We start from the raw sequence: 26,742 nt of genomic DNA, 5'->3' as shown, positions 1-26,742 counted from the left end.
GGCAGTCCTGGGGTAACAGCTGGACCTAATGATCTTACAGGTCTTTTCCAACCTAGTTGATTCTATGATTCTAATTGCATCAAGTTACAAACCAGGTGATTAAGCTGTCTGAGCTGTGGTTTGTAGCCTTGTATTTTTGTATTGATTACAGGTGGACCGCCTTGCTCCAGCTTAGTCTCCTGAGACTCTCCAGCACACACTTTTCCTGTTAGATTTGCTGCAGAACCTTCTTACTGTTCTTTAAGTCACCCAGGACAATGACCTTTTATGCAGAACTAGCTTAAATGGCAACATAAAGAAAAAGGAACTTATGAATATTAGGGATGATGTTTTTTTTCTTTTTTCAATATTCCCATGCTTTGATATTCCTTCAATTGACTGCGTACTTGTAGATTTTATTTCTATTGTACTTCAATGCTACAAATATTGAAAAGCTGTGCTTTTAACAACACAAAAGCAGTAGTTCTTACTTGAATTGATCCTAGTGGGAAAAACCAGTATATTTTACTTATACTGCATTTTTTGAACAATATGTAAACATACTGGAATTAATTCATACTGCAAAGTGATTCCTTGGTAGTGCCTAATTCCAAAGGCAGAGATCATTCATAATTTCAAACAAAAATTTTACTAAATGCGTGTTTCTGACAGGTTCATAAAGTTGTTAAAACTAACATTACTCTGTTGTGATCATCTAAAGATCACAGGAAGTACACAAGAGTAATGGAAGCACTGATCCATGTTTATCCAGAAATTATTTTCTCATGATGCCTACTCACTCGTCAAGTGGATGACCGCAACTTTAGACACAGTGAATACAAGAACTGTAATCAGTGGTGACAATTTACTGACTGGCAAAGAATTTCATGAGTGATTTTGAGATGACAGTCTAAAAAGCAGTTTCTTGACATTCCAACAATTATAATGGAAAAAAGGCAGATGTTAATTTACAGTTGAAGTATGTTTTTTCCTACTAAATCAAAATGAACCATGGGCTTCAGTGTGCCAATGCAAAGTGAAAGCGATTTTGTGGACTTTAAAAGAGTTGTGTTTTATTTGTAACATAACCTAGGACCGGTCTCAGTGGAAGAGAGAGGTCAAAGGGTACACAGCAAGGCAGCAAGCAAATTCAAAACTTAAATCAAGTATTTTAAGTTGCATTAAATACCTTCAATCAGCAGACGACACAGCTGCTTTCAAAGGAATATACAGCTCACACTAGCAATAATTTATTTAAGCACAACAGCTCTTATGTATGCCAAACTTGGACATAAGAAAGGTCATTTTCAAAATAAAATCTTCAATTTTAAGTGAATACTCAAAAATAAAAAAAAAAAAAAAAAAGAAAGGTATATTGGTTCTATGATTCTATGACAGAGATGTTTATCAGATTGCATATGTGTAAAATATTAACCTTTGAGTAATAGGCTGAACTAGAAATATCAAGGAAATAGCTGAATACAGGTGTTCAATCAACAGATGATGAACTGAAAATGTTGAGTGATAAATATAATTCTGATTTAAGTCAACAAGAAAAGCTACCATTGGTTTACACCACGATTGTTCAAAACCTCACTGGTTTGGCAGTCTCCTTAGATTCTACAAAATAAAGGCACAGAAGCTCACCTGTTTCTTGAAGGTATGTGGTATAGTATGCAGTTCACATTTGCTAGGTTTCGTGTTTTGTTCTAAATATATTTCTGAATAAATTCTCCTCCTTTCTCTCCTTCAAGTATATGTCATGGTGGTTGCTGTCAAGTCCCCAGAACAGGGTGGTATATAAACAGCCTAAAAGATGATTTTACTCTTTGGTGACATAAATTGCTTCATTCTTCAAAGTTTCCAGACTGTCACAGCAGGTATGCATGTGGTGACTGGTCAGCCTGCCCTAAGTTGTTTTAGTCATTCTTATGGGTCAATTTCACTTTCAAATTAAATGCATTACAAGTATTTTCATAATGTCCATATAACTGGGAGTCAAGATGCCAACTATCTGTGAATACTGTACTGAAGTGTCCACACAAAGGCGAGGTTTCTAGACTCAAACCACCAGCAGATTAAAGTAACAAATCGGAAGCTATTTAGGATTCAGGTAAGTATGTTCTTAAGAAATATTTAATATACTTTTTAAGACCTAAGGATTTTATTGTTACTCTGTTTTGCGCAGCATATTTCTCACCTGGTGGACTCCCATGCCCTGCTGCAGCTGTAGCAATGGCAAAAGCAGAAGCAGGAGATACCGAACAGTGGGTGTTGTCAGCAGTTTGGACTGTAAAGGAATAGGCAGGGAAAAGTTAGCAACTTCTATGTACTTCTTTGTATTTTTCAAGTTAAGTAACAATAAGATATTAAATCTTCACTAATGTTTATTCTTTGTGAACGTTTTATGCTTTCATTGTCAGAAGACTTTATGTTACGGGAAATAAAAATATTGTGTTAACATCTGTGATTTAAGTTTTATTTCCATTTCACTATAATTAATGTTGCTATCGAAAAAATATCTAAGACACTGCCAAGGTGAGGAATAAGCAGTAATCAAATGGCAAAAGGGGGGAGAGACAAAAAAGGGAGGGGAAGGGTGAGACAAAACCAGTGGTGTAGAAAAGAAACCTAAACAAAAAATCATATTAGAGAACTAAGCACATAAACCAAATTCTGATAGCTAGGTTCACCTGTTTTCCCAGTTCACTGCCTAGGATGAGTAGAGTTTTGCAAAGTTTATTAGGCTTTCTCTGTAGTGAATGCTATGAACATTACTTCTGACTACAACTCATATAAGGGGCAGCGTTCCACGGAGATTCCAACTACCAAATCATGCCATCTCACCATAAAAGTGCCCAGTAACAGATGATTAGTATTGATTTGAAATTAAATGTCTCAGCAACTTCCTAATAGCTGATAAGACTTTGCTCTGGTTTTGTTGTTTTAATTCCAAGCATGAAATAGCTGCCTAGAAATCTGGCTTGCATGACATGGCAGCGTTTTAAGCATTCATGGACAACATAGCTCACAGCTCTGCTAATGATTATAAAGAGCCACGTGAGAGCTATTCAAGGAGCTCCAGCTCTCAGTTTTCCTTTTCAATTGAGCAGTTCATTCAAATTTTGGAATTAATAATGTGACACCATCTGTAAATGTTCAGTGTTATACAAAGAAACAAGTCACAGTCACTCCCCACTGACAATAATGGGTGTTGTGTATTTCGTGATTACATACGGTGCCCAAAATATGCTCCCTTAAGTAGCTGAGAGAAATCTGTGATGGTTTTGAGATTTTTGTGAGAATAAGACTGATTCAATATCAGTTTTGAACTTCGGCACATCCTGCTTGAGCTATTTAAGAACATTTTATCACAGCGAAGTCCCAGTATGCTTCCATACATTACTATACAAATTAACCAGTGTAATTCACATTCTAACAGGTGTTTGTTTTGTTTTTTTTTTTTAATACCTGAGAAATAAGAAAAATACGAACAGAACGATTAATCTAACATCATTCTTTTCTAACACTCTGCAAAGATTACAGCTGCAGTATTTAAACTCTTCAAAGTGACTGACAGGGGAAAGAAACATCAGGCTCTCACCTCCTGGCTGACGATAGCGGAGATGACGTGGTGTTGAAGGGGATCTACATGGGGAAAGCTCTGTCGTGTCCACTGCTGAGGTGCTTTCAGGAATCGTTCGGTCCACTGACACAGACTCTAGAACTGCTGCTTTAAAACAGAATCAATGTTAATACTGGGATGCTCATGCATAATTTACAACACTTTCATGTCTATAAATGTGTATAGGACTTGACGATCTTAAATGTCTTTTCCAACCTAGTTGGTAGTCTGATTCTATGGTTTTATATTATTGTATATTAATGCAATAATATAGTGTATAAAAATAAATATGTAACAACTTATGTTAATAATCAGATATATTATCTAACATTATCAGGTATATTGTATCATACTGTGTTATATTAATTTTATTATATTCATATATTTATAAAGTACAAATGTTCTTGGAAAATATCAAGAGGCCATAGGCAACTAAAGTATGGGGATTTAAGATATGCTTTTTTAAAGAACAAGAGCATAGTCCGATTAGTTTGTCTTACAGATATTGAGTGCTTCTGCAAAGATTTTAGAGTATGTGGATGCTTGCAAACACCTAAAGACAGAAAGTCTGCAAGTGATCAACTTTGAACAACTTAAGCTGTGCTGCATCGGTAAAAAATATGTACATCAAACGGGACTTCACTTGTTTAAAAAATTAAATTTAATTAATTAAAAGCACTTAATACCAGTGTTTCAATACCAGCCTAGTACCACTAAACACCATCTAACACAAAGTTGTTTATGTTTAATCTCTGGTATATAGCTGCTTTAAATGGTACTGCTTCTGGAATTTTTGCATTAGGAAGACTCAATAATAATTATCCTTTGGATGGAGTTAAATGACTGGGAAAGTTTTGTACCAATGGCATAGCCACACAAAAGCTCATAAATAAGGAACTTGGTGAAAACCAGCAAATTGCCAGTTTTCAAAATAGCTTGGAGAAGACGGAAGAATTTGCAGTGAAACACACATGTAATAAGGATAATTGAAGTCACAGGTTTTATATGAGCTAAGAATAGTTTTCTGTGTTGGAAAACTGTGTGTAACTAAAACCTGCGCAATAAAACAGCCAAACAGCCCTGAAAGGTGTATTACTCTATGGAGAAGTTCTCCTATCAGAAGAACAAAAGGGAATGGCAGAAATACAACTTCTGAAATGAGGGAAAAGAAGCTGATAAAATATATCGTACATTTGATATGAATGACAACTGTGACTGCAGCACAAACATTATATATAGAATATATATATATATAAACAAAACCTTTGCAAACCAAAAACTTTCAAAACAAACAACAGCCTTCACAGTAGGTGAAGAAGGTGGTAACTCCAGGATGGAAATGGACAACACTGAAGAATGACAACCACCATAATAATGTGTCCTGGGCAACAGAATCTGTATGGTTATATTGGATTTATATCAAGCCACAGTTGTTCTCTTGGAAATCTGGCACTACTAGAGCAACAGTATTAACTGTAATGGGTTGGTAGCTCCTGATTAAGTAGAACTGGCCTCCTTACCCAGGAAACTTCAGAAGTGAAGAAGCACATTACATACGATAAGAAATGTGCAGATTAACTTTTTGTAGTTCTACTACTACCCATCTCCATTCTCCTTGTGAGATTTTTTTTTTCTAAACTTGCTTGTCTTCCCCAACATGCTACATGCAGCTGGGTGACAAAAGGACTTTCCCCTGCAGAACTGAGCTACCTCGCTCCAAACTCCAAACTGAGTGCAAACTGCTCCCCAGAGGGACTGGAGACACTACACAGAGGGTTATTTAGCATTTATATGAGGTTCTTGCCGTTTCCAAATGTTCCTTACACTGCCCAGATGACACGTCCAGCTTTGATAGACTGGAATACAAAATACAAATACTTCTGCAACCATGACTACTGCTAACACTAGACCAGAATAATCTATTCTTTACTAGTTTCCTTTACAGTGTGTAGCAAAAAACATTACGTCTAAGACTGCCGTTACGGGTGTACAATTAATTTTAATGCATGGCTTATATTTTGCAACATGCTGTGCTATCATATTGTTTTGAATGTGGTTATATTAGCGCACAAGAAAATTTGCCCAAATCTGAATAGTAGATTCTATATTTTACATATGTAAACAGTCTGTTACACTACTCATTTAATAACATGCAGTGTACAGAAATATAAGGATTAAGTGTAACAGCCAACCATAATTTTATGAAAGCATAAAGCATCGGCAAGCATATACTCCTGTAATGCTAAGGTGGCTAAATTGTCTGTTAAAAGCATTCTTTTGTTGAACAATTGACTGCATTCTGTAAAAGCAATCCCTCTGCATAGTACAACATGAAATTTCTTACCAGGGCACTTATTTCAATTCATCAGTAAGGAACAGACATAATGCTTTTCTCAGTTTATGTTTGGTAATCTTTTTCTTCTTTCCCCTCAGATTATATCAATCTTCATTGTTACAGGTACTTGCAAGTAAAGCTGGGCTAAATTGCTCAAAGTTCAAATTCCTCAGACCGTAAGTCAGGCCATGTAAGATCACTTCTAAACGTGAACTTCAGGGACAAAACAGATTTTTTTTTTTTTTAATTATTTCCTTATTTTCTGTTTAATGTAACAAAAATTAGAAAAAAATACTGTATAGTTCTAATTCCCTCCATCCCAAAAGAGCAATGAGAAATAAGCACACACTTATGCATCCTATGAGATTAGAGCTACTTTCTCTATGAGAAAGTATGCCTCCTGTGAGATTAGAGCTTTGCCATCTATGAATACAATGATCGGTTTCTAAATGCCAACACTGAGGTTTATATCAACCAACTTCAGCCCTCTGGAAGTAGTACCTATTCCAAGGTGCCTTACACAATCCATAGAGGAAAACAGGCTTTCACACAGGAGCAATTAATCTGTTTTAGACATCTACCTTCTGGAAGGATTACAACCAAGCAGTATGAATATCATCAATGTAGCAAGTGAATAACATAAATTATTTGTTTGGGTTAGTTTCTGGAAAACTAGTCCTGTTATGTAAACATGTTAAAGCAGTTCTGTCTTTACATCCCTATTTCTTTTTAACTTAATGTTTCACTTCCTGCAGTAACAGTACAACCCCAAAATCTTTCCCTTCAGGAAACACAACTGGCCTCAAATATTTCCTTCTGCTGTTCTCCTTACCACTCTGCTGAAGTGAAAACAGACATGGCAATTCTGTCATGTTGCTTTTCCTACAAAGAAGGAAAACAAACAACTCATCACAGCCTCTATTAGAGAAGAAACAGAGAGCGAAGTACTTGGTTTCGTAACACAACTTACGTTGATCAGGAGTTAGACGTGCGAAACAATTCAGCAGTGATCTGACAGAAGTCAAGCCTACCTTAGAGATAGCCCCATTTATCAAAAATAGCATTCAGTATTTTGTGGGTATATAATACCTCTTCGAATGCTTCTCCTCAACTTGTTACAGAGGTCAACACGAGGGTTCTCCAGGCTGTCCTCTATAGAGCCAGGGCTTTGCTCAGGAGATGAGGGCCCTCTGCTAAGGTCCAGAGGTACTTTGCTACCTGACGGTGGTGGGGAGGTGGCTGGGCTGTAGGTTGAGGTAGGACTGCTTGCCACAGATGAAGCAGAGAGGTCAAGGGCACCAATCCTTGAATTCAGTGGTGAGGTCAGTGACAGTTTTCGGGCTCTGACAGGTGAGGATGTTCTGGAGAGTGACAAGGGAGGAGGAGAAGAAAACTTGCGACAGAGATGTGGTGACTTCCCATCAGCCAGGTACTCTCCTCTATTGTTTTGACTAGTAACAAAGAACAACTCCAGAGACCTGAGAGTAAGAAACAAAAAAAGCAAAAGATGATAACAAATGCCAAATAGATTTAAGAGTGAAAATACTTGCAAACAAGTTTTGGACAAATATGCATGGCACTGCAAAATCTGTATGACACTTAGCCCTCAAAGCCTAGGAAGAATGTTGAGACAGACTTACCTGAAAACTTACACCTTATTAACAAAGAAAAAACTTTATTCTTAGTTAATTTATGTAATAGAAAATGATGGTAAAAAACACCAATCAAAAAACCAAAACCCAAAAACCAAAACCCAACAAATTACAATTCCATAAGTAACCTATGATTAAAAGTGAAAATCCCCAGAGCTCACCTGACAGGAATAGAAGTAAAGGGCCGTCTGTATATGTCTGAAAGTTTTTCCAGCACCACAGCTGCAGTAGTAAATATGCGGTAAGTATGTAGGAAAGTATTCAGAAAATCAATGCTTAGAAATCGCAGGTCTGTTAGACGCTCCAAAAGGCGCTCAACGCTTGCGTAACGGATTTGGGGTACTTTGCAGGAATTCAGTGTTTTGCTGAAGCAGATATCAATGTCATCTCTATGAAGACGAGCATCAGATCTACACAAAAATTAAATTTAGAACAATTCACCAAAAACCTGATGATCTTGAAGGTCTTATTCAACCTAATTGATTCTATGATTATGATACAGTAATGGCATCATTTTAGCTGCTCTTGTCAACAAAAAAGCATCGAATATACATGCATTCTTGTATTTCAACACCACCAAGAAACTATTAATCTCTCATGACACCTGCTTCCATTCAGTTATAATTTATACCATAACCAAGGGAATTTAAATTTTGTTTCTGGCAAATAATTAATTTATATTTCAAAGTCTAAGACATGCATTCTTGTATTTCAACACCACCAAGAAACTATTAATCTCTCATGACACCTGCTTCCATTCAGTTATAATTTATACCATAACCAAGGGAATTTAAATTTTGTTTCTGGCAAATAATTAATTTATATTTCAAAGTATAAGAAACCACTAATAATTAAATTTCTGAAATGGAACAGGAGGCAGATTTGTTCCTTCTTGTCTCTTTCAGGCTGCTGTGGCTTGTACACCAATTCTATTAAAAGCTCACTATAGAATAATAGTGGACTGACTGCATTTTTTTCTGCTGGGATCTAGCTTTATCTAAAATAAACCTATGGACCCTAGTAAAAGACAGCAAAATTAGCCTGTTACCTAATCTTAAGGCTCATCTGCAAGGTAACACTTGCTGTCAGGCTCCAAGAATTACTTTTATTTTTTAAAAACAAAAGGGAACAGCATGAAATATCTCAAATTTCAGAGCAGAAACCATGGCGAGTCTTTGTTTCCGTGGAAAAAAAAAGAAAAAAGGAATAAATTTGGTTTGGACATCAAACAAAAATCAGTCATTTACATAATCCTATGCATAATGCCATTTCTCCAATTTAGTTTTGCTCAATTTTATCTAGTTGAAGGCTTAGGGTTTTTTTTTTTTTAAAAAAAAAAAGTATGGATATTGCCATACCTTTTCATTAAAAATTATTGGATTTTCTTAGAATACATCATGAAGACATTCCACACACTTCTACATTGCATTACATGTAACTTATACATTACAAAACAATTATTCTTTCTTAAGTTGAGTCCTCAGGAAAGTAGCTTTGTTTTGTTGTTTGTTTTTTTTTATTTCATCCAAAGACATGACTCTCAAAGTCAATGTGTACTGAAAATCGGATGATTTCCTTCACAGGAGGAGAACACCAAATTTGTGTCTGTTGTTAGGATCCTGTATGTTTTTCAGAATTAAGATTTCTTTCTCTTGACATTGGGAGTAAGACCTTGCTGTATTCCACAATTTGAAAACAGATGAATGTATTTTTAACATTCAGCAGGTAACAGAAGTGTTCACACACTGGAGAGTTCCTGAAATAAAACTCAAGACAATAAAATGTCTTTTTTCTGGGGATCAAAGTTATGTGCTCTTTCACTGTATTCACACGTTATCTGTTTTTCATTTCATATACAAAGAGAAGAGAGGCAACAACTACAAGAGGCATCTGAGAAACCTTCATGTACAGAGTACATTCAAGAGAGAGAAATGGCCTCGTGACAGATAACAATAAGAAAAGAAATAGTTATATTTCTATTCCTAAATTTTATTCCTTGATATTCATATTGGATAATAGTAAGTAAAACTCATGCAAATACAGATCTGTAGAGGTTTCAAGAGGTAAAATTGTGTTAGAAATTGAAACTGAAAATTGCTCTCTACAATTAAAAAATGCTTTTTAAAAAATTGAAAGAATTCAAGGGTGAAAGAAGCAGGTTTATGAATAATGATGTTAACTTCATGTGATCAGTTAAAATTATGAGAGAAAATTATTTTTTTTTCTCAGAAATAAGAGAAATGGAAGATTTGGCTAATATAACAAAATACCTTGGAAAACTATATTTGTCTGCAGTCACCTAAATTCTGAATACTTCTTAAAGTATACTCAATACAATTAGGAGTGGTATGACCAAGAAAAGCTAAAGAAAATAAAATTATTCATCTGATGCATAACTGAAGGCTACTTCACAAATAATAGAAAAATCTGAGCTGTAGTCCTATACAGCCCAATACTGTGAATTGACAGTTTACCATTTTGAGTCACTCCTATCATTTCAAGGAAGAGATTTTTAAAAGCTACATTTTGGGAAGTAGCATTAAATCCATTCAACAAAAAATGGGTGGAAAAGAATTTAAAAGGTTGCATTTTCAAAATACACATTCTATTTTGTTAAAAGTTTTATTCAAAAAAACCCCAAACAAGCAACAAGATATTTAGTGTATTGGGGAAAAAATGCTGCACTTACTTGATCATATGTGGCACTGTGACCTTCGAGTTTTCTTCAAACACTATGGTCATTAAACCATTGCACCTTATGTTATCAATGCACTGGAAAATGAACATTGAAATCAGTTAAAATCAATACACAAGGTAAGGGTAGTTTCCACGCTTTCTGTGTCGCTATAAGCTTAAAGCATAGTTTTTACAGGTATGGACTGATGGTATAAGGTATTTTCATACATGAAAGTCAGTGAATCAAAATTTATAGCAGACAGGCTTCTCTAGTCTTCTGTCTTTGATTTGCACATCTGCCAGTCCACACGTATTTACCAGCACATTCAGGGTATTCAGCTCAGCATCTCTATTTTCACCTGAAGAAGCATTTTGAGTTGGAAGTGAAATTTCCTTTCAAGTTCCTTTGAAACTGAACAGATTTAAATATCCTTAACAATTAGTGAGTGAGTATTAAGCTTGAAAAATCAATACTGCAGGGAAGTTAAGACTCCTTTATACATGAACAGATACACTAATACTTAACCTTAACCCTGTGCAAAAAAGACCAAAGAGAATTATAGAAAGTTTCTAGAAATACACTTGCTAAATTCAAGTGGTCCTGTTGTGGCACATAGCTATGAGGGTGCTGCTCAAGTAGTTCTTTGCAAAGTCTTGTATAAATGTTTCAGACTAGGCATTAGAAGCTGGAAAGACACTTCTGGGGCATGGCCTCAGCACATACTGCTTTAGAAATTGCAAGTAGGCCTGTGGCCAGTAGAAGTATACAGATTATGTGTGCGTTAAGTTGCTCTTCAAGCCTCAGAAAAGCTCAGTGCTAGTGGCACATAGGGGTAGCTCAAAGCCATTTCTACACCATTATTTTCTGGTTTGTACTTTTATATAGTTAAGACAACCCAGCACCATAAGGCTTGCTCTTGGAAGTCAGCATAAAGTCTGTCAGAGGATCAGGCTTATACATTCTGCAACAAGTACTTCCTACCTAATACTGTAAGACTCTTACTTTATAATACTTTGTAGATTTATTTGTTGAGTATCTTTAATATATATATGTGTAGATATATATAAATACTAAGATGTTTACCTTGACTTCAATACAAGTTACATTTTCCTTGACTTCAAGAATAAAAATAGTCTGCTGGGTTTAGAACATCTCATAGCAAAATAATGATTGATGTTAGATTGGTCAAACAAGATAATCACAGTCCTCTTAGTTTTAAAATATATCTACATAGCTATGTATTTAAAATATGATCTATGTAGCTAGATGTCTTTTTAAATTCAGGTATTTAAGATTATTTGAAAAGTGCAGTTTTAACAATTCACATTATGATTTTAGCAAATTGTTACTTAAAAGCACTGAGAAAAACACATCAAACAAAAATACATAATTTCCCCCATGTGAATTTTAAATTCACAGAGAAGCCCTTAGCATCAATCATAAAACTGCCTGAGGTAATTCAGCACTCTTATGCTCAGTCTGCACTGGCCTAGCATTTATCACCTCCCTGACAGTAATGGGGATCCAGGGCTGAAGGACAATAAGCTCAAACAAGAAGGGAGGCTTCTTCACCATCAACAAAAACCATGTATTTTTCATAAAAATTGCATGGTTTGCTTGAAGGGAATATAAATTCAAGAGGTGTCATTAGGAACATAGAGAAAAATATGACCAATAGTTCTTCTGCATATATAATTTAACAAGAAGCTGGAATCTAAACAAGAAGACTAATGCTGTGAGTGAATAGCAACTACATGTATACTTTTTTTACTTGGAAACACAGGAAAACACATATTTACTACAAAAATGTTTTTAGATGCCCTTTTTATGAGCATAACTGCTGTGCTTTCCTTGAGGGTTATAGCCAGGGCTCAATCATAGAATCAGTATGGTTTGGTTTGGAAGGGGCCATAAAGCTCATCCAGTTCCAGCCCCCTGCCATGGGCATGGACACCTTCCACTAGACCAGGTTGCTGCAAGCCACGTCCAACCTGGCCTTGAACACTGCCAGCGATGGGGCAGCTACAGCTTCTCTGGGCAACTTCTTCTTTTGGCAGGGCCTCACCACCCTCACCGTAAAGAATTTTTTCTTAATACCCAACTTAAATCTTCCCTGTTTAACTCATTGCCACTTGTCCTGTCACGACAGTCCCTGATGAAGAGTCCCTCTCCAGTATCCTTTATAGGCCCCTTTCAGATGCTGGAAGGCTGCTATCAGGTCACCATGCAGCCTTCTCTTCTCCAGGCTGAAAACCCCCAACCTTCCCAGCCTGTCTTCATACGGGAGGTGCTCCAGCCCTCTTATCATCATGGTTTTCAGGAGACCAGTGGTCTCACTCATTTAGAAGTTCTCATGCATTATCTGTTGTTTCACCCCTAATTTTCTTCCTCCAGCAGAAAAGTGGCACGCTTCTTGCAATATTTTCTTCTTTTTTGCTTTCTACATGGAGTATATGCATCATCTTGTGCCCTTCTTATTCCTTTATCTCTTTTAAGCCACTGCCTACCCCCTCAGCATCTCTTGCTTCCCTTCCTGGAGAAGTCATGTTTACCTCTGCCTTGCTAAAACACTCTCAAGCTTTCTAGGCAAGCAGCTCTCCAGTCAGCTGTGGTGCTTTCCAGCTCTTCCCCTAACGCCACAGTAGGGTTGTTTGGAGCTGGAGTGGTTTGGAGGATAAGAGTTGGCCTTTGGAGGCAGACCAAACTCTGATCTCTAGTCTACATGGACTGCATTTGACTTTCTCATTTAAATTTAATATTACTTAGGCTGAGAATGGACTTATTCTTGTGCATCCCATGTTCTAGGCCAGTTCTTAGGCAGTCTTTCCTACCCCGGAAATAATTCCAATACTTTTGTATGTAAATGGAACAGCATACATACTGAAAATCCATTTTGTAAAAAATCTGCAGGCAGATCAGTCTGTAAGACCTGTATGCATTGAGGTGCAGCTCAGGCTATATTTTGAGATTTGTACCTTTTTATTTTTGTTCTTTTACAATAGTCCAGAAGAAAGTAACTCAAAATACTTATTTTTAAGCAATTCCCACTAATTATGACTCCAGTTCACCTGGAGATGTTGCCAGCAATAACAGCATCTTTAGGAATCCATCAAATTCCACACTGATATTTGTCTAATCAACTGTTTATCTTGAAATTAATAGAGAATAGGACTCAAATTCAGAACTATGAGAGATCGATGCACTGTGTCCCATGGCAGGGGGTTGGAACTAGATGAGCTTTAAGGTCTCTTCCAACCCAAATCATTCTATGCTTCTGTAACTCTGTAAACAAAACAGCAATGCCTTAATTCATATCTGGTTTCCTGAAAGCTCGGATTTTTCACAGTGCATTCAATTTCTTTCCCCAAACAGATTCCTGTAAAAGTTTTTCTGCTATGTTTTTAGCCAAAATCACTCTTTTTTTTTTTTTTTTATCCCTGATATTGAAGTGTTTTAAATCACCATTTTTCTTCATTCACAATAAGGACAACTGCACATTGCTAGAATGCTCAGTAATAATTAATAATGGTTTGTTAGTATTCTTTTTGGTGGGAAACTGAGTTCATCTTATTTTCTCACTGCATGGGAGATGATTATTGATGTGATATGGTATCATTTTCACTCTCAGGACTCTCAGATGTTTTCTGATCTATGTAAAAGTTATGAAAAAACAAGTAAATCAAAATACGTACCTGGATGGGCTCTCCTTAGGCATAAAAATTACTACCATTACTATTATATTTGTCAGCTGACAATTTTGTATTTTACATCCCATCTTTTTCAGTGAGAAACAGATTTCACTGATGACTTAAATGCAATTACAGAATTTTGAGGAAACCAGATAACACTAAGGGGTTTTTACATATATTACAGCAAATCAGCCCTCAAGAAATCAACATCTCTCCTTTGGATTAGTTTTCAGAAATGCAAAATAAACTAAGATTTCAATACAAACATTAATACATTAAACTACCTGACTTATGTCACTTGTCCATGCAGCTTTCTCCTGTCGTGATGGGGCTAAAAGTACAACAGTAAAAGAAGGAGCATCTGTAGGTTCAACTACAAGCTTGAAATCAAGATGTCCAAACACTTGTCCAGAACCTTTTGCTTTACAGCCAGAGGAGAGAAAAAAACCCAAAAGTCAAAATGTAAGACTTCAGACTGTAAGACAAAGAAAATACTTGTTTCGTTTAAAACTGGAGTTACTTTAACACATCTCTCTGACAAAGAGCAAACACACCTGGGAATCCAAAATTCATACACTAAATAAAAAGAAAAGTTGCAAACACGCAATACTGGGAAGTTGCTGTACATTACTTTTAAAGACACCAAGTAAGGCTAAAGTCCTTCTACACTGCTATGCTGATATACCCCCAGTATATGAGAAGTATCAGTGAAATTAAAGAAAACTGATTTCAGAATTCAAGTGCAAAACTTGCCTAGAACTGCAGGATGGAAGCCAAAATTAGTAACACTAAAATCAGCCTGAGATTGTGTTTTATTTCATTTGAGCATGCCTGCAGTTAAGATTTGCAGGGACTCCAAACCAAAAACTTTCCACTAATTCTGCCAACTTAATCAACCCCCATGTATTTAAGAAACCCAATTAGCTACTGGTTCTTTAAGGCGTACTTCTTTCTTTCTATCATTCTCTGGGTGAAGCTGTAATATAAAAGTCAGCAAATAATTTGTCACATTCTTTCAGTCAGTCTACTTGAAACTCCTATGTGGGATGTCAACAGCAAGCACAAACATAGCAACGAAACCCTCTTATCTATGCCAGCATGTCCGTTACTAAAACATCTGTTCTACTGAAGCACTTCAACAAGGTATTCCTCAGGTTTTATGAAAGGCGAGAGCATACCAATTTGCTACTGTGAAGAATAAACAAAGGGTACCAATTTAAAGAAATTAGAAACTGTAATTACTACAAACAGCTGAACTTAACTTACAATCATCATCACTTGCTTCTGTCTCCTCGATCAGTGTGCACTCTATTAAAGACAGAACACCTCCTGTCTATGAAAACAAAGCACATTTTTCACAGATTTTTACATTTGTTTCCATTTCTTATTACAGTTATTTTTAAACGTTGATATACTTTAAAATTTTACATTAAAGTTTTTAGGAAGATGCATCTATTTCATGATGCTTTTTTTTACTCAAGGACTGCACCCAGACAGATTAGATATAACTTTTTTCTTAATACAACAAATCAACAATATACTCTCATGCACAATTTTTTTTTCCTTTTTTTACCACACTGTAATTTATCTCACATACAGACTTGCTCATAAATATCAAAAAAGGTAACTAGAATTTCATCTTCTCCCACATTTAAATACTTACAAGATTTTTTTAAAAGTTTGGTTATACTCTATTTACTTTGCGAAATATTTGAACTATTTAAGGGTTGAAAAATGAGAAAGCATGCAAACAGTCTTAAAAACCTCTCAGGAATGTCTTTATCAAATTAAAATTCTATTCAACATAATCCATTCTGTAAACTACCAACACTTCTTTATTCACAAGCCAACACTATGAAAGCTTGATTCTTCACAAATATGACTGGAGTGTTCTTAGAAGAGCTTTCATCTTAAGAGAATGTGCTGTTTGACTTTTAAAAATTATTTTCTTAGAGCTCTGGAAAATATTCCTTGGTAATTCCAAGGGGTTGTACGGGCTGGTGTATGCACTGAAAACTGATATTCAGTGCTAGCTTATACAAACAGACAAAACAGAAACGAGACAAATAGGTCTTGCTTCTAACCCCCAGCTTATTCGAATTACATGCTCTTAGGAAAAAAAAAAATGTAGTTAGCAAGAACTTTGGCTAAATTCCATTATTTGTAATGAGAACGAAAAGCAGTTAATTACTGTGTACCACCTTGCTTCTATCCGTAACAATATATGCAAATCTCAGGTTAAAGCCATAAAATAATGAAATATTGAAATTGTGTTTTCATTTTGTAAATTGAGTTAGAATGTAAAGTCTGTACCTTAAGAAGATGTAGTTTTCCTCCTGAACTTCTTGTACAAATTAAAAAATGTTTTGTAAATAAGAAGCACTGCCTTTCTCCTTCTTTCTTCAAAGATAATGATCCCAGACGAACTTTACTAAGTTTTCCCCTTTCAACTGAAGGGACTTGAATAAGGGAACCTGATAATAAGATTCAAAATTTACTGTATCATAGTAATATTTAGTGTTTAAAGTGTTAATGCATTGAATATTGTATTTTTATTTAATGCAGCTTTTCATTATAGTATGTATCAACATACATCAGCATCTGTTTTAAGGACAAGTCAATCCCCTTTTTATGTACACTTTGTTTTTTATGATAAATAGATTCAAGCAAGTATACCTAGACAAATGCATGGCAGTATTAGATCTTGGGCAAATTCTTATGCAATTTAAACACACTAATCACACATTGATCAGAAAATGAAGCTGAATAGCAAACTGCACTTTTGACAGCTGCTAGACTTGCAAAAGATATATTACTTATAAGCTATACAGGCAGAGGATGAAAAGAACAGGTTTTGAAGCAAAAGAGTTTGTGTGTGTGTGCCTGTGTGCAAGAGAGATGGAAATGAAGCCCATTTCTTCTTATCTTCTACTGCATAATTTTCAATACTCCACAGCTCATCTGAAATATGTTACCAGTAAAATACTTCTGAACTGAATTGAACTTGCTTATATAAGTCTGAATTTGTGCTATGCAGAACTCCAGACTGGGGACAGCTTTGCTTCTCTGACATTTCATACCTCAAAACCAGTCTCTGACCAACTTTTCCAGACTGGTATCACCACATGTGTCACTTCTGAATTTAGATCTGCAGTTAAATTTGGTAGTGAAGTGCAATTCTTCTATATATCAAAGGGAAGGATTTTATGATACAACTGGTTGTTACCAGACAGGGCAGCCAAAAGACCTCCTAATCTCATTCCCACACATCTATCCTTACTATCACTGGCTCTCATTTTATTCCAACATTAGCCACCTAATAGAGCTAAACCAGCAGGAAACTAATGCTACAAAGAAGCAGCTGACTTAACTCCCTGATATCCCTCACTTGGAAGGTCAAAAAATCACCAGTGATGATGCAAAGGAAGTTAAAAGCAGCAGAAAAAGCATGAGAGGATGGATATTTGCCTTCCTCTTCCAGAGGCAACAAGATATTGGACTAGTGCAGCTGTATCAATGCTCAAACTAGGGGCAAGCATGGATGAAAGAATCACCCATGAAATATTAGGTTACTAATTCTTATTCTACATTGTCAAATAAATTATCTTGTTCAAAGTTCACATGCAGAATCTTAAACAAAGAAATTAAAGTAACTGAGAAAGCTACTGTTCATCTACATTTTTTACACTTAGCTCCCTCCATATATTTAATTAGCTTTAAGTTATTAATATATTTGAAACTCACACTGTCTGGCATAGCAAGATATACACCAGTAAATATGCAACAGAACACTGTTCTTTGGCAGCCAATTCACAATTAAACTAAATGTGTACAAAGTGATTTGTGCCACTGCAACAAAACTGTAGAGTGAAGTAGTACTCCAGAGATTTGCAAAGGTCTGGAACATATTTTGTATTCACTTAAATTCTGAATAAAACCCACGGGTACTTATTGGTTGTTGCACATTTCCTCCAGACAAAACAGCATACCTGCCCCAACTTTGAAAGACAGGAAGGAGATCATCCCCATGTGTTGGAACGGTGGCTTTTCCATTCTATACTGACTCCCCCCTAGGCCACATTGCAAGGTGAAGTATTGTATAAAAAACAACTCCCAAGCAACCTCCCATCACAAAATTCTCAACATCATTTTTATTTTTCTCCTGAAGTTCCCTCTACATGTATAGGGTAACAATATTCAACCTGTATGTCTTATTTCTGCTTTGCTTCTTAGAATAACACTATCTGTAAGTATGATGTGCTTACAGATTAAGCTTTACAGCTACACAGGTACAGGTAGCTTTGTTTTTTTTTCTTTTTCATCAGAATTCTTTAGGAATAGCATGTTACGTTCTGCTAAAATGGGCTGAAGGTTATGTGGTGCTCTTGTATGGAACTGAAGTTATGATTTAGTAAGGTAAATCAGAATAAACTAGATTTTTTTAAATGCAGAAACAAGAGACTGCATTATTTTGCTTTGATACTCAATATTTACAGTGGGAAACATATACATGCTGCATGATTCTATGAAATATTGTGCTGCAGTCTTAACTGCCCCTGTTGCCAAAAGTTATGTAAGTTAAGCTACTTAATAAGGCTTTTGGGGAAGCAAAATGTGAATTACCCAGATATCCTACTCAGGAATGTTCTATGATTCTATGGCTGACATCAAGCAGGGACTTCATGCATTCCTATCAACTTTTTGTGATTAATGAAACTGAGCGTTTGCCTCCTATGCATTCTACTACAGATTTCCTCTTAAGGAAAAAAGCGATCACGACTGGCTGACGTACAGTTGCAGTGAGCAAGTGAGCCTAATTTTAGAAAATTCATTAATAGTATTAATAACTATTAATATTAATAGTATAGTTTGGACGATCAGTGTAATCTCAGGAATTTCTATCCAGCTACAAACCTAAGCACTTTCAGTACTCCAGTACTGCCAGAATAGTCACTCCATTACCCTTTGTTCAATCCAAGAATTACAAAAGGTTGTATTAAAAAAAAAAAAAAAAGCCTACATATTTAACTGCCTGCTTTACAAATTCAAAGTTTGTCTTTCTCCATTCTGGAGGTCTTTCAATTTTACCATAAAGACAGTGTGTCAGTAACAACAGATAATGGTCCGTGGTGAAACACACAAAAGTAGAACAGTACTGTCTGGCATGGGTTGTGGGAACATAATCTTGAAAACGGGAGTTAACACCATTGTTAGCAAAAGGGAGTCTCATACCAGTTGCAAGACACATGAGATAATGGTCCATGGTGGCTCCTTCCCAAAAATCCCCTAAAAGTCCCGAACCCCAGAGACCCTTTCGGTATAGCTGGTGTTGTGGTTTAAACCCTGTCATCAAGTCAGCCATGCAGTCCACTCTCCCCCACACCTTTCTTCCCCCCACTCCCAGAGGGCTGGGGACGAGAATGGAAAGAATGTAACTCCCACAGGTTGAGATAAGAACCATTTAGTAAGTAAAGTATAACACAAATCACTACTGCTACCACCAGTAATAATAGTGATAAAGGAAAAAACAAATGAAGAGAATACAGCACCTCATCAACTGTCGACCGATACCTAGCCCCCCCCCCTCCCCAGCAGCAAACTAGCCCTTCCGGGTAACTCTCAGTTACATCCTGGGCATGACGTGCTGTGGTATGGAACACCTCTTTGGCTAGTTTGGGTCAGGTGTCCTGTCCCTGCTTCCTCCCAGCTTCCTCTCCTCCTTGGCAGAGCATGAGACTCACAAAGTCCTTGGTCAGACTAAACATTCTGACCAGCAACTGAAAACATTGGTGTTATCAGTACTGTCCCCAGGCCGAAAGTCAAAAACACAGCACGGCACCAGCTACTAAGAAGGAGAAAAATGACTGCTACTGCTAAACCCAGGACAGCTGGCTACTCTTTCCAATGTAGGCTGGCCCCCTCCGTCAGAATGAGTGTGCATTTTTGCTAGCATAAAAGGCCGAGCCTCATGCAATGAGGAGAGGCAGAACCTCATACCACCCAGGTCAACGTTGCCTCCGTAGGGATGCTCACTAAGGTTGAGCCTGCCACCTTGCACTGCAATGATGTCTTTCAGAGCTAGTTTCCTGATCATCCTCACATGGTCTTTGGGGCTGGTAAGATAAACACTCTCCAAAAATACCCATCTCTGTTTTTTTAACCCTTTGCCAGCTCTTTCTCCCTATCTTTTCCTATAATAATAAACTAGTCGGTTTTCTATCTATTGTGTCTTGCCTTTCTCTCAACCTGGAATCCCCAAACTCTGGAACAGATGGTCAAACACAGGAACAGGTTGCTCATTCCAAAAGGCTGTGGAGTCTCTATCCTTCCAAACAACCAAAACCTGACAGGGCATAGAACAGAGCAACCTGCTCCAGCTGATGGTGCTTTGAGCAGGTGAGATTGGACTGGATAATTTCCAGAAGTCTCTTTGAACTTCAACTATTCCATGATTTTGTAATTGTGATGTATTTCCCGGTAAAGCTAAATGAATAACAGGCAATGTTATCATAGCTAGTCAGCTGATCGGAGCTAGCACAGCTAGAGCCGGAGCCAGCACGCTTCAGAGACCACAAGGTTCAGCAGAGATTAGGAAAATCAGAGGGGACAGCGCAGAGACATCGCGATTCCCGACATCTCCCGATCCCCGAAGCCCCAGCAGCCCTTGCGAGAGAGCGGCTGACGTGGCAGGGGGCGTTCCCGCAGTAACGGCGACCGCACCCCTGCCCCTTGCCTTGAAAGAGCCTCTGAGAGGGCAGCGACGGCGCTGCCCACCAGGCTCAGGGAGGAACAAGCAGGTCGTGTTGCGGACTCTGTTGCTGGTGTCCCAGACTGCTGACCAATATGGTCGCCTCCAGAAGGAGAGCTTGCAGTAAGGAGACTGTAGCAACTCAGAGATCCCATCCCAAACCGTGGCTGTTCAGGTCTCTGGCTGCAGGGAGTGCCAGAGCCTGCTGCTGCTGAGGGAGGGAGGCCAGCATTCCACCTGTGTGAGGTGTGAGCAGGCAGAAGATCTGCTTAGCTTGGTGGCAGAACTTAAAGAGGAGGTCGAGACGCTGAGGACCATCAGGGAGTGTGAAAGGGAGATCGACTGGTGGAGTAACTCCCTGGCGTGCCAGCAGGAACGGTTCCAGGGAGATACCTCCCAAAAGGGGATGGACCCCCTGTCCTCTCAGACAGAGGGGTATGGCCTGAGACAGCCCCTGCCCTGTAGCTGTCGCACAGAGGTAAGGGACCAAAAAGACGATGAGGGCTGGAAGCAAGTTCCAGTTCGGAACCGTGGGCAACCTTCCTCCCTTCCTGCCCTGCTTCCCCAGGTGACCCTCCGTAATAGGTTTGAGGCCCTGGATCTTGAAGGAGAGGTAGGTGAGGATGTGATGCAAGGCCAGACTACAAGGTCACATAGGAAAAGGCGGTCAACTTCACGCCTCAAGACTGCCTCTGACAAGAAAGAAAGAAAAGTCATTGTTGTAGGCGATTCCCTTCTGAGAGGAACAGAGGGCCCGATATGCAGAGTTGACCCTCATCATAGGGAAGTGTGTAGTCTGCCTGGAGCCCAGATCAGGGATATCACCAAGGCGCTCCCCAGCCTGGTGCACCCGACAGACTACTACCCACTGCTGGTCTTCCAGACAGGTGGGGGGGAAGCTGCTTCCCGCAGTCTGAGGGGGATGAAGAAAGACTACAGGGCCTTGGGGCAGATGGTGAAAGAGTATGGGGCTCAAGTGATCTTCTCCTCAGTTCTTCCATCTTCCGGTGATGATGTGGGACTGAATGGGAAAATTCAGTCCGTAAACAATTGGCTACGAGACTGGTGCTTTAGGCAGGGCTTTGGGTTCTTTGAAAACAGCTGGTTTTATAAGGCTCCAGTCCGGATGATGGCACGTGGGAAAGGTTTAACTCACAGAGGCAAAAGGATGCTGGGGCATGAATTAACAGGGCTCATTTGGAGAGCTTTAAACTAGATTCGAAGGGGGATGGGGTTGTAACTGGGCTTGCCCCAGTGGGGCAGCACTCTAGGATTGATGAAGACTGGGAGGCCTCCTATAATCCTAGGGTGAAATTGGTGAGCTCAGCTCCCTCCTTGAAATGCCTATACACCAATGCGTGCAGCATGGGAAATAAGCAGGAGGAGTTGGAGACCTGTGTTAAGTCAGGAGATTATGATCTGGTGGCAATTACAGAGACGTGGTGGGACAGCTCACATGACTGGAATATACTCATGGAGGGCTATGTCCTTTTCGGGAAAGACAGGCCAGCCAGGCGGGGTGGTGGGGTTGCTCTTTATGTGCGAGAGCAGCTGCAATGTACTGAGTTCTGTCCAGGGACAGGGGGCGAGCGAGTTGAGAGTTTGTGGGTGAGAATTAAGGGGCAGGCTGGCAGGGGCGATACTGATGTGGGTGTCTGTTACAGGCCACCAGATCAGGGTGAGGAAGTTGACGAGGCCTTCTACAGGCAGCTGAGAGCGGCCTCACAGTCACAGGCCGTGGTCGTCGTGGGAGATTTTAACTTCCCTGATGTTTGCTGGAAGGACTACACAGCAACCCAGCCACAGCCCAGGAGGTTTCTCCAGTGTATGGATGATAACTTCCTCATCCAAATGGTGGATGAGCCAACCAGGAGAGGAGCGCTGCTGGATCTCATCCTCACTAACAAGGAGGGTCTGGTTGAAGCAGTAAAGGTTGAGGGCTGCCTTGGTTGCAGCAACCACAAGATGGTGGAATTCAGGATCTTGTGTGGTAGGACCAGTACAATAGCAAGTAGAATTGCAACCCTGGACTTTAGCAGGGCAAACTTTGGCCTTTTCAAGCAATTGCTAGGGGAAATCCCATGGGCAAGGCTGCTTGAAGGTAAAGGGGCCCAAGATAGTTGGTTGACATTCAAGAATTGCTTATTCCAAGCTCAAGAGCAGAGCATCCCGACACGTAGGAAGTCAAGGAAGAGGGCCAGGAGACCTGCGTGGATAAATAAGGAACTGCTGGGTATGCTCAAGTGGAAGAGGAGAGTTTATAGGTCATGGAAGGAGGGGCTGGCCACTCAGGAGGAATATAAGGCTGCTGCTAGAGGATGTAGGAAGGCAGCTAGGATGGCTAAGGCCTCCTTAGAATTAAATCTGGCAAGAGGGGTCAAGGACAGCAGAAAGAGCTTTTTCAAATACATAGCTGATAAAACTAACAGCAGAGGCAAGGTTGGCCCACTGGTGAAGGGGATGGGTGCCCTGGTGACTGAAGATACAGAGATGGCAGAGTTATTGAACGCCTTCTTTGTCTCTGTCTAGTCTGCCGGAGGCAGTCCTGAAGAGTCCTGTACTCCTGAGACCTCAGATGAAGTCAGGTCAATGGAGCAGTTTGCCTTAGTCCATGAGGAATGGGTTAGGGACCAGTTGAGCAATCTGGACATCCATAAATCCATGGGTCCAGATGGGATGCACCCGTGGGTGCTTAGGGAACTGGCGGAAGTCATTGCTAGACCACTCTCCATCATCTTTACCAAGTCTTGGGAAACGGGAGAGGTGCCTGAGGACTGGAGGAAAGCAAATGTCACTCCAGTCTTCAAAAAGGGCAAGAAGGAGGACCCAGGTAACTATAGACCGGTCAGCCTCCCCTCCATCCGTGGGAAAGTGATGGAACACCTTATCCTTGGTGCCATCTTAAGGCATGTCAAGGATAAGAGAGTTATGAGGGGCAGTCAACATGGCTTTACCAAGGGGAAGTCATGCTTGACCAACCTCATAGCCTTTTATGAGGAAATAACATTGTGGATGGATGATGGCAGAGCGGTGGACGTGGTCTACCTTGACTTCAGCAAAATATTTGACACAGTCTCCCACAGCATCCTCATAGCTAAACTGAGGAAGTGTGGTCTGAATGATCAGGCAGTGAGGTGGACTGCAAACTGGCTGAAGGACAGAAGCCAGAGAGTTGTAGTCTATGGGGCGGAGTCTAGTTGGAGGCCTGTATCTAGTGGAGTGCCTCAAGGGTCAGTATTGGGACCAGTATTATTTAATATATTCATCAATGATTTAGATGAGGGAATTGAGTGTACTGTCAGCAAGTTTGCTGATGACACTAAGCTGGGAGGAGTGGCTGACACGCCAGAAGGCTGTGCTGCCATCCAGCGGGACCTGGACAGGCTGGAGAGTTGGGCAGGGAATAACTTGATGAAATATAACAAGGGGAAGTGTAGAGTCCTGCATCTGGGCAGGAACAACCCCAGGTTCCAGTATAGGTTGGGGAACGACCTGTTAGAGAGCAGTGTAGGGGAGAGGGACCTGGGGGTCCTAGTGGATGGCAGGATGACCATGAGTCAACACTGTGCCCTTGTGGCCAAGAAGGCCAATGGCATCCTGGGGTGTATTAGAAGGGGGGTGGTCAGTAGGTCGAGAGAGGTCCTCCTTCCCCTCTACTCTGCCCTGGTGAGACCGCATCTGGAATATTGTGTCCAGTTCTGGGCCCCTCAGTTCAGGAAGGACAGGGACCTGCTGGAGAGAGTCCAGCGCAGGGCAACTAAGATGATTAAGGGAGTGGAGCATCTCCCTTATGAGGAAAGGCTGAAGGAGCTGGGTCTCTTTAGTTTGGAGGAGACTGCGGGGTGACCTTATTAGTGTATATAAATATATAAAAGGGGAGTGTCACGAGGATGGAGCCAGGCTCTTCTCAATGGCAAACAATGATAGGACAAGGGGTAATGGGTATAAACTGGAACACAAGAAGTTCCACTTAAACTTGAGAAGAAACTTCTTCTCAGTGAGGGTGACAGAACACTGGAACAGGCTGCCCAGGGAGGTTGTGGAGTCTCCTTCTCTGGAGACATTCAAAACCCGCCTGGACACATTCCTATGTAACCTTATCTAGGTGTTCCTGCTCCGGCAGGGGGATTGGACTAGATGATCTTTTGAGGTCCCTTCCAATCTCTAACATACTGTGATACTGTGATACTGTGAATATCAGACAGAGTGTTTAGAGGCATCTAAAGGGCCTTGAGATGCCCGGTTGTCTGGGTGTCAGCCAATGTTGGACTGCAGATTGGGACTCCTTATGTTTCCTTTAGATTCTAAAAGAAAATGTTCCTTACTTGTCTGCCAAGACTTACAGTGTGCCTGGCAATCATAGAAACATAGAATAGTTAGGGTTGGAAAGGACCTTAAGATCATCTAGTTCCAACTTTCCTGCCATGGGCAGGGACATCTCACACTAAACCATGTCACCCAAGGCTCTGCCTAACCTGGCCTTGAAGGCTGTATCTAAGCAAGAGACAAAGAAAAGCAGACCTAAAGAAACCTGAAGGGGAATCCACGATCTACATTGCAAAGCACTGCCAGAGATAGTTCCTATGGTCTCCACTTGCATAGCTCACAGAATCAATCTCTTCTTAGAAAAATAAAATATATAACACATAGCAAAATTGTAATCTGCCTTCACAGAAAAAGCCTGAAAAAAGGGTAAAGGCACATCTCTCCTTTTTTAAGCTGAAAAGTGGACTCCTGTACCAATCTACACTGATCAACACAAAGAATAGGAGCATAATCAAAAGTAGAGGAGGCACACGTCACAATAAGTGACCCTACTGTCATGTGTGAAAGGAAAAAGCACTGTGTTATTTCATTAACTCTATTCAGATTTTTGCACTCACACAAAATCAGTGGATGTTCCAAAAGCCTTCTGTACAGCCTCTGTAACATACAGTCTTATCCATCATCCTTTGACTGTATGCCCAGAAAGAAATCTGAATTTAATTTACTTGAATTATTTGTTTAAGTTTGAGCAAAACTAAGAGTTTGACCTGGGTCTAACCCTTTAACAGTAATCTTTTTCAGACTGATTCCCCAGAAAAAATAGTAAGATTTTACTGATGAAACATTGGGTACACAGACAAAATAATACCAGCCAATTTTAAGAAGGAAAGCCCCAACAAATATATAAATATGAAATATTGTAACCACCTTGAAAAAAATTCAAAAATTTAATTAAATTTCATGGTTAAAGTCAATCTAGGATTATCAGAGCCCTATAATTTTTTGGCTTTGGATATAATACAACAGCTTTATGTTTTTCTTAAAGCCATATGCGTAACTCTTTAAATATCCCAGTTACAACAAATACACATTTAATGAAGACAAGAAATTTAATAGTGACTGTCATACAAACAATCTTGGAAGTTATTACAGAAAGTTTCATAGTTTGGCCACATGACTACAGAAACAGCATAAAATAGATTTCAAAATGTATACAAAGCCTATTAATTACCAGCTGTGTATATAGCTCTGTTAAATGCCAACTGTTCTGCTGAGGCTCATGAAAAGACCTCATGAAAGGATGCACCTAAATTACATTCCTTATGGGAATGTAAGTCCTAAATACATTTAATGCTTTTCAGACACAAAGAAGCTTTTCCCATTCAAAACCCTATGCTATATACAGATCTGTAGTTACTGTATACAAAACTACTAACTTGTTTTTAAAAGTTCCAGAAGGAAATTATACATATGGAAGGAAAAAAAACCACCACGTAAATCTCACCAAATAAGAAATGCAACCAGATTGCAGTCCCTAGTAAAAAGTGAAATTTATTTTAAATGGAAGAGTTATTTTACCACAATTTTGTGGAACTTAACAACAAATTCTTCTGCTATAACTAAATTTCAATAAAAGAGTCTCTAAACCCACCAAGAATAGACAAAAATGAATACAGTATGGCTCTTTCCCTCTTGTTTCATTAACTGTTGTATTAGTAGTCTTACATTCCTGGCAGAACAGGATGCCTTTTCTTCATGAATTCTTGTGTAC

The 26,742-nt window shown here is 39.1% G+C and overlaps 1 protein-coding gene across 1 annotated transcript in view; it reads right to left on the bottom strand.

Annotated features, from left to right (window-relative positions):
- The window catches only part of RASGRF2 (Ras protein specific guanine nucleotide releasing factor 2), a gene marked incomplete at both ends in the record, with an annotated part of 139,990 nt that overhangs the window by 43,958 nt on the left and 69,290 nt on the right, over positions 1–26,742 (bottom strand). Inside the window, 8 exons of the mRNA XM_080637546.1 lie at positions 2,180–2,269; positions 3,584–3,709; positions 7,029–7,417; positions 7,753–8,001; positions 10,281–10,363; positions 14,242–14,378; positions 15,224–15,290; positions 16,271–16,431. Of these exons, the coding sequence (XP_080493672.1) occupies positions 2,180–2,269; positions 3,584–3,709; positions 7,029–7,417; positions 7,753–8,001; positions 10,281–10,363; positions 14,242–14,378; positions 15,224–15,290; positions 16,271–16,431 (1,302 nt within the window). The remainder of the gene's footprint in view (positions 1–2,179; positions 2,270–3,583; positions 3,710–7,028; positions 7,418–7,752; positions 8,002–10,280; positions 10,364–14,241; positions 14,379–15,223; positions 15,291–16,270; positions 16,432–26,742) is intronic.

Source organism: Psittacula echo (genome assembly GCF_963264785.1).
Source record: "Psittacula echo genome assembly, chromosome: Z".
Lineage (NCBI taxonomy): Eukaryota > Metazoa > Chordata > Aves > Psittaciformes > Psittacidae > Psittacula > Psittacula echo.
Note: the sequence above shows the minus strand (reverse complement) of the source record. Positions and strands in the feature narration are given on the sequence as shown.